The sequence below is a fragment of the Callorhinus ursinus genome, unplaced genomic scaffold, assembly GCF_003265705.2.
Source record: "Callorhinus ursinus isolate GAN/ISIS: 27379988/994484 unplaced genomic scaffold, GSC_fseal_2.0 scaffold10, whole genome shotgun sequence".
Classification (NCBI taxonomy): domain Eukaryota; kingdom Metazoa; phylum Chordata; class Mammalia; order Carnivora; family Otariidae; genus Callorhinus; species Callorhinus ursinus.
In genome coordinates this window covers 2,394,788-2,409,424 of record NW_027397072.1, presented here as the reverse complement: position 1 = coordinate 2,409,424, position 14,637 = coordinate 2,394,788, and the positions used below count along the sequence as shown (strand labels likewise).

The 14,637-nt window shown below is 45.1% G+C and overlaps 2 protein-coding genes across 3 annotated transcripts in view; one reads left to right on the top strand and one right to left on the bottom strand.

The window, feature by feature from the left end:
• ADI1 (acireductone dioxygenase 1) overlaps positions 1-14,637 on the top strand; it is a 149,614-nt gene that overhangs the window by 56,318 nt on the left and 78,659 nt on the right. The window lies entirely within an intron of this gene.
• The window catches only part of TRAPPC12 (trafficking protein particle complex subunit 12), a 95,767-nt gene that overhangs the window by 17,990 nt on the left and 63,140 nt on the right, over positions 1-14,637 (bottom strand). For both annotated transcript variants that reach the window (XM_025867690.2, XM_073896943.1), the window contains one exon: positions 9,696-9,808. In XM_025867690.2, coding sequence (XP_025723475.1) covers positions 9,696-9,808 — 113 coding nt within the window. The remainder of the gene's footprint in view (positions 1-9,695; positions 9,809-14,637) is intronic.

Genomic DNA, 14,637 nt, shown 5'->3' with positions numbered 1-14,637 from the left:
GGCTTTCCAAAGTGAAGAGAGGTTTCTTGGAGCCGCTTCGAGCCACTCGAGGAATATTAAACACTTGCATGGACCAGGCACCACGCCAAGTCGCTTGTCCACACCCCGATCTAACCTGCACACAGCCCTGAGGCAGCTGGTTACACCCCACATCTACAGGTGAGGAGCTCAGGGCTTACGAGTGCCAGTCACTCCGCCAGGAAGAGCCAGAGTTGCCCCCGGAAAGCATTCCCGTCTGCCTGACTCCAGCCCCTCCCAACCACTGCCTGTGGACAGACAGCGTCCTTCGGGGCTTCACACCTTGAAAGAATGTTCTCTTCCCGTGCAGATCACAGGAGAGACTACACAATGCCAAGATACACCAGTGAGGAATGCAGAATTCCAGACCTCCTCATTCCACCAAGGCCCGCTTTCTGCTGGGCTATCATGCATGAGTCGGGGCTGGATCGTTTGCTAACTTCTGGGGACTTGTGGCTCACTTCCGGTGCATCAGATTTCATGCTATGTTGCAGCTGTTGAGGGAACGGCTCACATTCCCAAGTCCACGTCCTAAGATGTGCAATGATGCAATCTGAAGTTTCTAAAGGTGTGAATTTCCACCCTGAGTTAAGACAAATCTTGCAAAACCCCAATGCCAGGGACACTTGTGGGCTCCTGTGAGCGTACACTCTGAACACGCATGGGGCCAGGAGCCTAAGCCTCTCCCGTCCTGATCCCCAACAACAGGGACGCTCCGGCCATCTCCTGCTTGTGCGCTCTGAGCACGCACAGCCCCGGGAGCCTGAGCACGAACGGCAAAGGGCAGGGACACCACCCTGAGCCAGGACGCAGGGGCCGTCTTCAATCTCTCAATCACCTCTCCACTTGTCAATCACTCCCACCTTATCTGATTAGCCACAATCAGTTTGCTCTCTGCTGGAGCGGCAGGAGAGGGGGCCACCGGCGCCATCTGGGTCAGGTGAGGCCTGGCAGCGGCCAGATGCTGTTGGCATGCTGATGGCCAGCCTCCTCGGGCACTTCCCCGAGAAGCTGGCCGGCAGGGGCTGACAATGGCTGTTCTTGGCTGCGTTCTTAACTAAAAGATATTAACCCTTCCTGGAAACAAAGCGCTCCCCTCTGCCTTACTAGCACTCATCAGTAGAGAACAAACCACATCCACCCCCCCTTTCCAGAATGCACAAACACGTGTCTTCCCCTTGGCTTCTTCTGCTGGGAGGGGGGGTCCTCTAAACTAGCACCTCTCTTACACGGTACCCTCTGCCAGGCTCACCTGGATTGTGGGAGGGACGGAGCTGAACTCAAAACCACACCCCATGTGTCCGTATCAGCAACTCACAGCTCAAGCTACTCCGGCATCATTATTTATGGACTGGATCTACTTACGCAAGCAGGGCTAGAAATGTCAGTATTTCCATGCCCTGGGATCACGGCAGATTTGTTTAAATAGAGGTAGACGTCACTCTTCATTGGTACAATTACACTGAAGCAAACATTTCCTACCTTACAGCAAAACCAGTGCCCCGGACCACTTGGTAAAGATCACAAGTGACTTTATGATGAAGCTGGGCCCGTGGCTGGATTCACAACCACAACCTAATCTCAGGCTCACTGGGTGGGTGCAGAGAGTCTATAACCATCCTCTGGGGAGCCTTCCATGTTAGGGAAAGCCTGCCTCCTCCGGGCCATGACTGGCTTACGGCCGCCGAGGACCACGCACTGCCCTGCTTACAGGGAGCCAGACCCGCCTCTGGCCTGCCTTCCGGTAACCAGCTGCACCACCGGCTTACCTTTACCTCCCTTTTCCCTGCAGGCTCATGTAGCTTTATTCAGTAGAAAAATGCCTCATTATAAAATTAATATGTGCTAACATAAGACTGAGAAAACACAAAAGAACACAATGGCCTATGTTCCTGTCACCCACACAGCTAACAAGATGCTGCAATTTCCCTTCAGTGGACATGATTCACTTCACTGAGGCCATGCTGCAACTATAATTCTGCAAGCTGGCTTCGAAAATTTGTATTAGGTCATACATACTTTCCACGTTACGGCTGCGGGACCAAGATAACCACTGAGAAACCATAGCAAGCCTTGACACCCCAGGTCCGGTCTCTCCAGGACGCCCCGGGGCCTGGCCTCTCCGGGACACCCCAGGTCCGGTGCCCTCCTGTGGTTAAGGTGGCGCAGAGTGGAATCAAGGGGAGACCTGTATCTCAGCTGTCCCCCAAGAAGGTGGGTGACAGAGCTCCGAACTGCAGAGAGGACGCTGGCCCAACTGGGCTGCAGCCATGGGCGGCAGGTGGTTCCTCCTCATCTACCCCCAGCTGCTCCTGGGCGCCTCCCACTGCTCACTGCAGCTGCCACGGAAGGCTGTCTGTTCTCGTTTGGGAAATCCAGGCTGGGCCTGAGCCTGCTCGCGGCAGCGGGCAGACGGCACGGCCCTGAGGGTGCTGCCGGCACAAACAGCACTGTGCTTCTAAGCAGCCTGCGCTGTCCCCGCTGACTTTCTTCCCAAGGGATGACCCCACACGGCCCTGGTGTCTACATTCACCCCTTCCCAGGCATTTCACTCTACAGCCACTGCTGACCTCCAGCCTGGAAAAACGACCTTGAAGACCAACCGCAGACACTAGACAAGCACTGAAAACACACAGGATAGAGAACTCTTCGGGGAACGTGAACTGAATTACTCTGCTTTCTTCGCAGAAGTGAGGGCTCTGGTTTTGTAGACTGTCCTTGAGGAAAGCATCTTAGACCAGCGTCAAGGCTCCTGATCAGTCCGAGGCCACCACACGCAGTCCCGGCTCTGACCTCCTGACTGTCCCAGTCTGTGCTGAAGATGCGAGGGGGTGGCCTGGGGGTGGCCCGGCTCCAGGCCCACAGCCAGACACACTGGGCCAAGCCATGTGTGAGAGGGCTGCGCTGAGCCCGTGCCCCAGAGCTGAACACCACCGACCCGGGTCAGGCAGGGGGCTGGGGACAGCGGTGCAGGCTGAGGGAGGGGGCAGGTGGAGGACATCACCGGAGGAGACGCTACTTTGTGGTTTACGCTCCTCACCAATGAAGAGCCCTCTGCTCCCTGGGCCCACGGGGACCAAGTTCTGGCAGAGCGAGGCCAGCAGGGGTCACCACACGATGGCAATTTCTGGAGGGCCACATTCCCAGGGTGTCAGGGAACACACTGCACTTTGGGGGAGCGAAGAGGCTGTAGTTTGACTCCATGGAGGAGCAGGGACCAGGTTTCTGGAACCGGGCGGCATGTTCTAGTCCAGGGTCCTCTGCCAGCTCACTGTCACAGCCTGGTGACTTAGTCCTGTGAGGCTCAGCCTCCACATCTGTACAATGGGGACGCCATCACCTTGAGAGTTACTGTGAGCGTTAAGGGACGTAATGAGTGCAAGACACGCCGCACAGCATCTGTTCTGGTGTGAGCGCTGCTCGCATGTTGGTGGCAACCCCACGATCATCATGGTCACTGTGGGTGTTCGACCTCTGGCACACCCGGGGCGAGGGGGGCTGAATGGCCCAGGAAAGAACACAGAGCATGCAGGGAACCATGTTGGCCAACAGCCTCCAGTTTAAATCTTTCCTTGGGTTTCTAATTTGTTGTGATGGACTCAAAAAACCAGCTTGCTGGGGTTGGGTGGAACCTCCGAGTCCTATGGTCTAACCTCTGACCTCTCATTTGTGAGGGGAAAGCCAACGACCACGGGCCGTGCCAAGAGCAGACCTGCATGCAAGTAATCCAGCCACGGCGCTAACTTTACCCCACCAAGTCCATGCTGTCCCAAGAGTACTGTGCGGGCTTTTCCTATTTTTAGATTTTGTATGTCTTGAGTAAGTAAGTTTCAGCATGAACACAGACTTCCTGCCATTTAATTCTGCACGACCATAATGTACTGATGAGCGGCTCGAACAGAACACGACGGGGTGAGACAAGCACTTGCCCAGGACGCTCGCAGAGGACACGGCATACTGTGCTCCCCTCCGTGCATGGCAGGTGCTCAGACACATCTGCCAGATGGACAAGCCCAGATAGCGCCGTCCTGACCCACAGTGGGGTCCAACACAAACCTCTCTTAAATTCCACATCATCTGGAACAGTGCTGTATGCAACTGATGCAATCACTGGGCTCTACCTCTACAACTAATAATACACTATATGTTAACTAAACTGAATTAAAAAAAAAAAATAAAGGCGTAGTCTTCCAAAAGAAAAGAAAAAGACAAACCTCTCCAGGCTCCAAAGTGCCCCGGGGGGCGAAGTCCAGCTGGAAGCAGCCTCGCTGCTGCGTGGAGCCAGCTTGGGAAGGGAAGTGATGCCTTCAGGGGAGCCACGTGGCTGCCCAGAGGATGGGAGAGGAAGCTCAAGGACGGTGCTTATCTGCTGGGGTGACGGTGGGAGGACCTGAGGGGACTGCAGGCACCATTGTGCTGTCTCTCCCCTTCTCTCTTTGGCACCAACCAGTCATGGCCCACGGGGTTACCGCTCTTCAGAGGCAGGGCCAGGCTTTAAGCTGGCCCGTAAAGGAACACATAGAAATTACACGTTGAAATTAGCCATGAACACCCTTTTGGCCAGAGACCAACACACTCTCTCTTCCAGGACCGACCGCTTGTCTTTCTTCTAGAATGAGAACCACCTGCCATGTCATCAGTGAAGCACCAGGAGGACAGGCTTCCATCCAGGTCACGCCATACGAGAGGCCGTGGGTCTGTGACGTGCAGTGGGGTGTTCACACGGTGAGAAGCAGGTGGCACCAGGGAGACTCACGTCACACACACGCACTGGCAAGGGGTCCCTACACTATTTCTGTCTCGTCTCCCTCCAAGCTGTGTCAGCCTAAGAGAGATGCTCCCGTGGTGTGATGGTGTGAGACCTGGTTTTCCTCTCCTGCCCACGCCGAGCAGTCAGCTGTCATTACCTGGCCACCAGCGTCTGAGGAGGGAGCTGGGGCAACAGAGCACAGGCAGGACCCCAACTCCAGGATCGGCCTGTGCGAGAGGGCACTTCAGACACAGTAAGACGTGCTCCTGCTGGACGGAGCAGAGACGTCGGGCAGGTGTGTGATCTGGAGCACGGACCCCAGAGCCAGACAACCTGGGTCAGATCACGTGACCACAAGCAAGTCAGCCAGCCTCTCTGTGCCTCCGTTCACTCAGCTGTAAACTGGCGTAACAGAACCCCTAGTTATAGGGTTTGTGTCCGGATTAAATGAGCTAATATTTGAAAAATGCTCAGGACCAGAGGCTGGTTCCTGGTGAACACCATGTGTTCAGGAGAAGGAGTGCGAGTAGCCTAGAGCCGTGGTGGTGGAAGACCCGCCCCCACCTCCCACCGCGACACTGCCTCCTGAGCTACGGAGCTCGATACTGAAGATACAGGAGGCCTCAGCACCAGAAAACTGACCTGCAGAACTCCTGTCTCTCTCCAACCCTCAAGTCCCTGTAACACTAGGCATTTCCTCTCAGGTACATATGGAGGCAGATTATCTGTGTACAGTGTAAAAAATCACTGACTTCACATTTCTCGGTAACAAGTTATGTGTTTCTTATTTCTGAATATAATTCCACCTTAACTGGGTTTCAGGGTTCAAGGAAAAAAGTGTTAGAATCTAAAAAAATGTTGGCTAACACAATTTCCTCATCAACTCATCAGTGTGTAAGAAAGAAAATAGGTTTTCCATTTGTTTCTGAAGTTCTAGAAACCAGGAGCTGGTACAAAGCTGGAGGGTGTAAGGTGCCCAGGACGCCTGCTCGTGCTTAAATGAGATGCACTCTGTGCAGGGAGGAGCCCATGTACCTCCCCGCTATGAGTCCCGAGGACACTGCCATCCTGGGAAACCTCCACAGAACTCCCATCAGGAGTAACTGGAAATAGAAAGGACGAGCTGGACGAATCTAATCTCATTTAAAAAGAGTGCTAATGTGCTGCTCCCAACCTCACCGCTTGTTGTCAGTTTGGAAAGCCCTCCATAGACACGGCGTCACCCAACCCACCCAGCAGCGCCACGAGGCAGGCAGGAAAGGCACTCCACTTCCATCCTAAGAACGAGAGGTCTGGGAGGCGAGGGTGCCCACAGCCTGGCAATAGGGAGACTCTATAGATTCCATATTTCCTCCAAATATCACTAAATGGAATGATTTGATCTTTTGTTGATGCAGCTTGGTGCCTTCCACATAACTGTTATTTCCCAATCAAGAACAATTCAGAAAGCACTATTGAACCTTATCTGCCTTTGGAGTCAGTATTATGAATGACCGTTGTCATTATACAGTAGAATTTGCTTTGATTCTGGAACATTTTAAACCATTATCTCTTTAAATATTGTTCCAGTGCCTCTGTAAGACGTGAGGCAGGTGCTTGTAGTATTTGCAGGATGTGAGAATAGTCTGCCACATTTAAAGCATATGATTTTTACACAGCAGAGTATTTCCGTGCTTTTAATCTACCAATAATACTAAAGAAGAGTTACATGCCAGCAAACTAGACAACCCAGATGAAGTGGATAAATTCCTAAAACATATACTCCTCCAAGACTGAATAAGGAAGAAATACTAGACCAATTACTAGTAATGAAATTGAATCAGTAATCAAAAAACTCCCAACAAACAAAAGTCTAGGATCAGATGGCTTCACAAGTGTATTTTACCAAACATTTTAAAAAGAGTTAACACCTGTCCTTCTCAAGCAATTCCATAAAATTGAAGAGGAAGGAAAGCTTCCAAGCTCATTCTACGAGGCCAGAATTATCCTGATACCAAAATCAGACAAAGACACTAGGAAAAAAATAAAAAATAAAGAAAATCTCAGGCCAACATCCCTGATGAACACAGATGCCAAATTCCTCAACAAAGTATTAGCAAACTGAATTCAGCTATACAATAAAAGGATCACACACCATGATCAAGTGAGATATAGTCCAGGGATGCAAGGATGGTTCAATATCCCCAAATCAATCAATGTGATACACCACATTAACAAAATGAAGAATGAAAATCCTATGATATTCCTATAGATGCAGAAAAAGCATCTGACACAATGTCCATTTATGATAAAAACTCTCCATGAAGTGGATATAAAGGGAATATACCTCAACATGATGAAGGCCATATATAAAAAGCCCATAGCTAACATAATCAATACTAAAAGATTGAAAGCGTTTCCTCTAAGAGCAGGAACAAATTAAAGATGCCCACTCTTGCCACTTTTATTCAACCTATTATTGGAAGTCCCAGGTGCAGCAATCAGACAAGAAATAAAAGGCATCCAAATTAGAAAGGAAGTACAGATGATACTGTATACAGAAAACCCTAAAGCATCACCCCAAAACTATTAGACCCAATAAATGAATTAATTAAAGTTGCAGGATACAAAATCAATATACAGAAATGTGTTACATTTGTATACAATAATAACAGACTATCAGAAAGAGAAATTAAGAAAATAATCCCATTTACAACTCCATCAAAAAGAATAAAATAGGATTAATTTATTTATTTTTATTTTTTTTTAAGATTTTTATTTATTTATTGAGAGACAGAGAGAATGGTAGAGAGAGAGCATGAGAAGGAGGAAGGTCAGAGGGAGAAGCAGACTCCCCACTGAGCAGGGAGCCCGATGTGGGACTCGATCCCGGGACTCCAGGATCATGACCTGAGCCGAAGGCAGTCGCTTAACCAACTGAGCCACCCAGGCACCCAAAATAGGAGTAAATTTAGCCAAGAAGGTAAAAGCCTTATACTCAGAGAACTGGAAGACAGTGATGAAAGAAACTGAAGATGATGCAAATAAATGGGAAGATATTCTGTGCTGAGGACCCTAAGAGTACTGTCAAAATGCAATCCCTATCCAAACATAACGGCATTTCTCACAGAGCTAGAACAAACAACCATACAGTTTGTACGGAACCACAAAAGACCCCGAATAGCCGAAGCAATCCTGAGAAAGAACAAAGAACAGAACAAATCAGGGACTACAAGCTATCAAAACCAACACAGTATGGTACTGGCACAAAAACAGACACATAGATCAATGCAATAGAGAGCTGAGAAATAAACCCATTCTTCTATGGTTCATTAATTTATGACAAAGGACACAACCATATGCAATGGGGAAAAGACAGTGTCTTCAATAAACGTCAGGAAAACTGGACGCCGCATGCAAACGAATGAAACCGGCTACTTTCTTATCCCAGACAGAGAAATTAATTCAAAATGGATAAAGACTTAAATATAAAACCTGAAACCATAAAACTCCTAGAATAAAACATAGGCAGTAAGTTCTCTGACAATGGTTTTCGTGATATTTTTTTGGCTCTGTCTCCTCAGGCAAGAACAACAACAAAAAGCAAAAATAAACAAATGGGACTGTATCAAACTAAAATGCTTTTCCACAGCAAAGGAAATCAGCAACAAAATGAAAAGGAAACCTACTGAATAGGAGAAGATATTTGCAAATGACATATCTGATATCCAAAATATATAAAGAGCTCAGAAAAGTCAATATAAAAAAACCCAACCAGGTAGAGGGCCTGAATAGACAGTTTTCTAAAGAAGATATACAGATGGCCAGTGGGCACATGAAAAGAGGCTCAACATCACTAACCATCATGGAAATGCAAATCAAAACCACAACAAGGTATTACCTCACACCTCTCAGAATGGCTAGTATCAAAGACAAGAAATAACAAGTGTTGGTGAGGGCGTGGAGAAAGGGGAGCCCTGTGCATCGCTGGAGGGAATATAAGTTGGTGCAGCTGTTCTGGAAAACAATATGGAGGTTCTTCAAAAAATTAAAAATAAAATTACTGTACAACCCAGCAAGTTTACTTCTGGGTATTTATCTGAGGAAAATGAAAACATGAATTCAAAAAGACATATGCCCCTCTATGTTCATTACAGGATGATTTACAAGAGTCAAGATATGGAAGCAACCTAAATGTCCATCAGTGGACAACTGGATAAAAAAGATGTGGTGTGTATATATACAATGGAACATTACACTGCCGTAAAAAGAGTGAAATCTTGCCATTTGCGACAACGTGGATGGCTCTACAGGCTATTATGCTAAGTGAAGTAAGTCAAAGACAAATACTGTATGACTTGTAAGACTTCACCTACATGTGAAATCTAAACAATGAAATGAACAAAACAGAAACAGACTCAGACACAGAGAACAAACCTGATGGTTGCCAGAGTGGGGGTGATGGATGAAATTGGTGAAGGGGATTAAGAGCGGCAAACCTTCCAGGTGGGCAGTAAATAAAACACGTGGATGTAACGGACAGCATGGGGAATACAGCCAATAATACTGTTGCAACTTTCTACAGTGACAAGTGGTAACCAGACTTATTTGTGACGACTTCCTAATGTATACAGATGCTGAAACACTATGTGTACTCCTGAAACAGATACAATATTGTATGTTAATTATTTCTCAACAACAACAAAAACTAAGGAAGAAGGATTCCAGGCCCCAAGTTTTGCCAAAAAACATCCACTGCCCCCAAAACAATTTTAGCAAGAACAAAGAAAACTGTGGTCATGATGAATTGGGTCACCCTTTCTGGGGGAAGTGGTAATGGTGGTTGTTGGGTGGGTTGGGAGGAAGTAATGTGGTACGCTCCCTCTGGGGTGTACTCTCCGTTGGGAGGGGAGGAGGACCGAACAGCTCGCCACGGAGCCATCATTACCTTGCTGCAGATGGCCTTCACTTTGTGCAGTCTGTCCAGGGACTCCTGTGGATTGCCCAGGTATTGCTGAAGCTCCGCGTGTAAGATCCGCATTGAAAAGGGGACCATGGAGCCTAGAATCAAAGTCAAAGTTGAGTTAGTTAGCTATTACTCAGCAAGCTTTCAGACTTCACACACCCGAAAGAGGGAACTGCCAATGTCCCAGCAGATGGGATGACAGAATACCTTCATTTCTTGGTAAAGTATGCAGTGGTGTCAATGATAAATATATGTTGGGTTTCTCGGTAAAGCCGTATGTACGTATGTTCTAGAAAATTATCAAAGGAGAAAGGTGGATATCACTACTGTTTCCAGAACTGTGCTTTAACTAGGGACTGCTTCCTCTTCCAATAAAAGAAACCACAGAACACTCATGGATTTTTAAAATATTTTTTTGGTATGACAAGCTCAAGTAGAAGGTTGCTTAGGTTGGGGTCCCTAGAAAGAGAACCTTAAAGGAGGCTCTGAAAGCACGTAAGGATGTGGGGGTTGCAGGACCAGGGAAGGAAAGTGAGTGAAGGTGCGTTTCAGGTCCAGATCCTGAGGATGGAGCCTAGCCTGATTCAGTGATGTGCAAGTGCGTGTGCACATGTGTGTGTGCACGTGTGGGGTGTGTGTGTGGCTCTGGAGCAAAGACTCTCTCTCAGAGGTGCCCCAGCAGCAGGCAAGGGAGCTAGACTTGAAAACTCTGCCCTCCAGGCCTGACCCCCAGGGAGCACTCCATCAGTGTGCTGAGGGGGAATAAGGGCAGCCCTCTGAAGGACTGCACATGACATGAACTTATTATATACAGTGTATGAATGTGGCTACATCATCTCTCAGAATAAGGGAATGTTTTTACTGATGTCATGGAATTTGACATATAGTATATATATGCAGTACATAAAAACCATCAAAACTATCAGATAGCCTGTGCTGGTCACATATGAGATAATGAATATGAACATGACAACACAGTGCAATCCCAAAGAGTCAGAAGAGGGGCTTTTCAAAACAGACTGGAGGCGTCAATGTCTGGATCCAGAATAGAGTTTGGAAGATGGTTAGAAAACAAGTTACATGACACCTGCAGGTGACTCGGCTTCTCTGTACCTCAGTCTGCCCCCCCGCCTGACCATTACTCATCAGGGAGAGTCTGCCATGCGCCGTACTAAGATGGCTTCTCAACTGAGCTGCTTACCTTGAAATGGTAGGGTGCTCTATGGTCTTTAATAAAGACAGAAAAAAGACCTATAAGGAAGTCATAAATAAGGAATGCCACAAAAAGTAGGTTCTATGGGGATTATAAGTCCAGAGAAAAGAAAGATGACAATTACTGAATTTTAAATGTTTGATTTTTTTTGGAAAATGTTTTTTTTTTTTTTTTTTTTTAGAACATTAAATAATTCCTATGTCTAAAGAGGATGGATGACAGAGAGAGAATATCTCTAGAACTCTGTAAGTTCTGTGTGATACGCACAGAAGCAAACCTTCTGCACGTCCCAAACCCAATTTACACATGAGCTGACTATACAACAAGGTGGCAGGGAGTTGTCTGCTGTATATACTGGCAAATGCCCATGCACCAGAGAAAGTTTCTGAATTTAAAAGGACGTCAAAATCATTTGGAGCTAGATGAGAATGAAAGTACAACTTATCAAAATTTGTGAGATGCTGCAAAAGCAGTGCTAAGAGGGAATTTTACAGTATTAGATGAATATATTTGAAAAGAAAGAAAATCAACCACCTAAGCTTCCACCTTAGAATACTAGGGAAAGGCAGGCAATATAGAAGAAAAAGAAAATAGAAATTAAAGCAGAAATCAATGACATTGAAAACAGGAAATCAACAGAGAAAACCAACAAAATTCAAAGTTGGTTTTTAAACAAAATTAGTAAAATTGATAAACCTCTACCCAGGCTAACAAAGAAATAAAAGAGAAGACATGAATTACTAATATTAGAAATAAAAGAGGGGTCATCACTACTGATTACATGGACATTAAAAGGATAATAAAGGAATACTATGAAGAACTGTCCACAAATTTTATAAGCTAGATGAAATGGACCAATTCCTTGAAAGACACATTTAGTAAAAATCACACAAAGAGGAAGAGATAATCTGAATAGGTTAATATCTACTTAAAAATTAAGTCAAGAAATAATAACCTTTCAAAACAGAAAGCACCAGGCCCAGATGCACCAGTAATTTTACCAAACATTTAAGGAAGAAATGATACCAATTCTCTACAATCTCTTCCAGGACATAGATGCAGAGGGGATACTTCCTAATTTATCTGATGAGGCTAACAGTACCCTAATACCAAAACTAGACAAAGACGTTACAGGATCAAAAACTATAGACCAGTATGGCTCAGGAATGCTGACACAAACATCCTCAACAAATTAGCAAATCAAATCCAACTAAACTGAATCCAACAAAAAATTAGCAAATCAAACCCAAAAGCATATAAAAAGAATTATACACCATGACCAAACGGGATTTATTCCAGGTATGAAAAGCTGGTCTAACACTCAGAAATCAGTATAACCCTGACCACATCAAAAGGCTAAACAAGAAAAGTCACATGGTGTACCAAGAGATGTGGAAAACACATGTGACAAAATATAACACCATTCATGATAAAAACTCTCAGCAAAGGAACAGAGAACTTCCTCCACTTGATAAGGAACATCTACAGAAACCTACAGCTAATAACAGTCTTAATGATGAGAAACTGGATGTTTTCCCCGTAAGATCTTGAATAAGGAAAGGATGTTCTCCTATTGCACATGATACAAGAAGTCCAAATTAATGCAATAAGACAAAAAAGAAAAAAAAACGAAAAAGGTGTAGAGATTAGAAAGGAAGAAATAAAACTGTCTTTGCAGATGATAAAATCATCTATGCAGAAAATCCCAAAGAACCGATAAAAACAAAAACAAAAACAAAAACACCAAAAAAAATCTTCTTTAAGAAATAAGCAACTAAAGGAACAGGATACGAGAAGTTAATCTGTAAGTCAACTGGTTTGATTTACACCAGCAATGAACAACTGAAATTTGAAATTAAAAACAACATCATTGGGGTGCCTGGGTGGCTCAGTCAGTTAAATGTCTGCTCAGGTCATGATCTCAGGGACCTGCTATCCACCCATGTGTCAGGCTCCCTGCTTGGCAGGAGCCTGCTTCTCCCTCTCCCTCTGCTCCTACCCCCTGCTCGTGCATTCTCTCTGTCTCTCTCAAATAAATAAACTCTTAAAAAAAGAGAGAGAAGAAATACTTCGTTAAAAAAAAACAAAAACAAAAAACAATACTATTTATATTAACACCAACATAAATGAAATAGTAAGATATAAATCTAGCAAAATACGTACAAGATCTACATGAGGAAAACTATAAGGCTCTGGTGAAAGAAATCAAAAAAGATGTGAATAAATGGAAAGATGCTCCATGTGAACAGACAGGAAGACTCCAGACTGCCAACGTGTCCATTCTCACAACTTTTTTGCACATTCAAAGCAATCACAATCAAACACCCATGTTATTTTGTGGACGTGGACACACTGATTCTCAGGTGTATGTGTAGAAGCAAAAGATCATAAATATCCAACCCAACACTGAAGAGAAGAGCAAAGTTGGAGAATACACACCATCCAACTTTATGACTTACTAGAAAACTACTGTAACAAAGACTGTGACACTAGCAAAAAATAGAAGAAATACATGCATGGAACAGAACAGAAAGCCCAGAAATAGGCCTTATAAATACAGTCAACTGATCTTTGACAGAGGAGTAAAGGCAAGTCAATGGAGAAAGAGCAATCCCTTCAGCAAATGATTGTGGGACAACCAGACATCTATGTGAGGGGGAGAAAAAAAATCAATCTCAACACAGACCTTCCATCCTTCATAAAAGTTAACTCAATATGGGTAATAGACCTAAATGTAAAATGCAAAACCGTGAAATGTCTAGAACAGAACATAGGAGAAAATCTAAGTGACCTGGGTTTGGTGATAACTGTTCAGATACAAAAGTGAAAACATGATCCATAAAAGAGAAAAATGGACTCATTAAAAACTGCTCTGTGAAATATGATGTCAAGAATACAAGAAGACAAGCCAAAGACTGGGAGAAAATATCAGCAAAACGCACATCTGATAGGGGACTTGTATCCAAAATATACAAAGAACTCTTAAAAAATCAACAATAACAAAACTCAATAAGGGGACATGAGATCTGAACAGGTACCTCAACAAAGGTATACAGATGACAAAAAAGCATGGAAAATGCTCCCCATCACACATTTGTCATTAGGGAGCTGCAAACTGCAAATTAAAACAATAATGCAATAGTATCGCTAGACACCCATCTGAATGGTTAAAATCCAGAAAGTTGACAACACCAAATGCTTATGAAGATGTGGAGCAACAAGAACTCTTCATTCATTGATGGTGAAAATGCAAAATGGTACAACTGCTCTGGAAGACGGCCTGGCAATTACTTACAAAACTAAACACAGGCTTACCATATAGTCCAGGAGTAGTGCTCCTAGGTATTTACCCAAGTAACTTCAGAATTTATATCCACACAAAACCTGGGACAAGAACGCAACTTTTTTTTCATAGTAGAATTGTAATTTTTTTAAAATTTAATTTTATTGTTATGTTAGTCACCATACAGTACATCATTAGTTTTTGATGCACTGCTCCACGATTCATTGTTTTCATATAACACCCAGTGCTCCATGCAGTACGTGCTCTCCTTAATACCCATCACCTGGCTAACCCATCTCTCCACCCCCCTCCCTGCTAAAACCCTCAGATTGTTTCTCGGAGTCCACAGTCTCTCATGGTTCATCTCCCCCTCTGATTTCCCTCCCTTCATTTTTCCCTTCTTTCTCCTAATGCCCTCCCTGCTATTC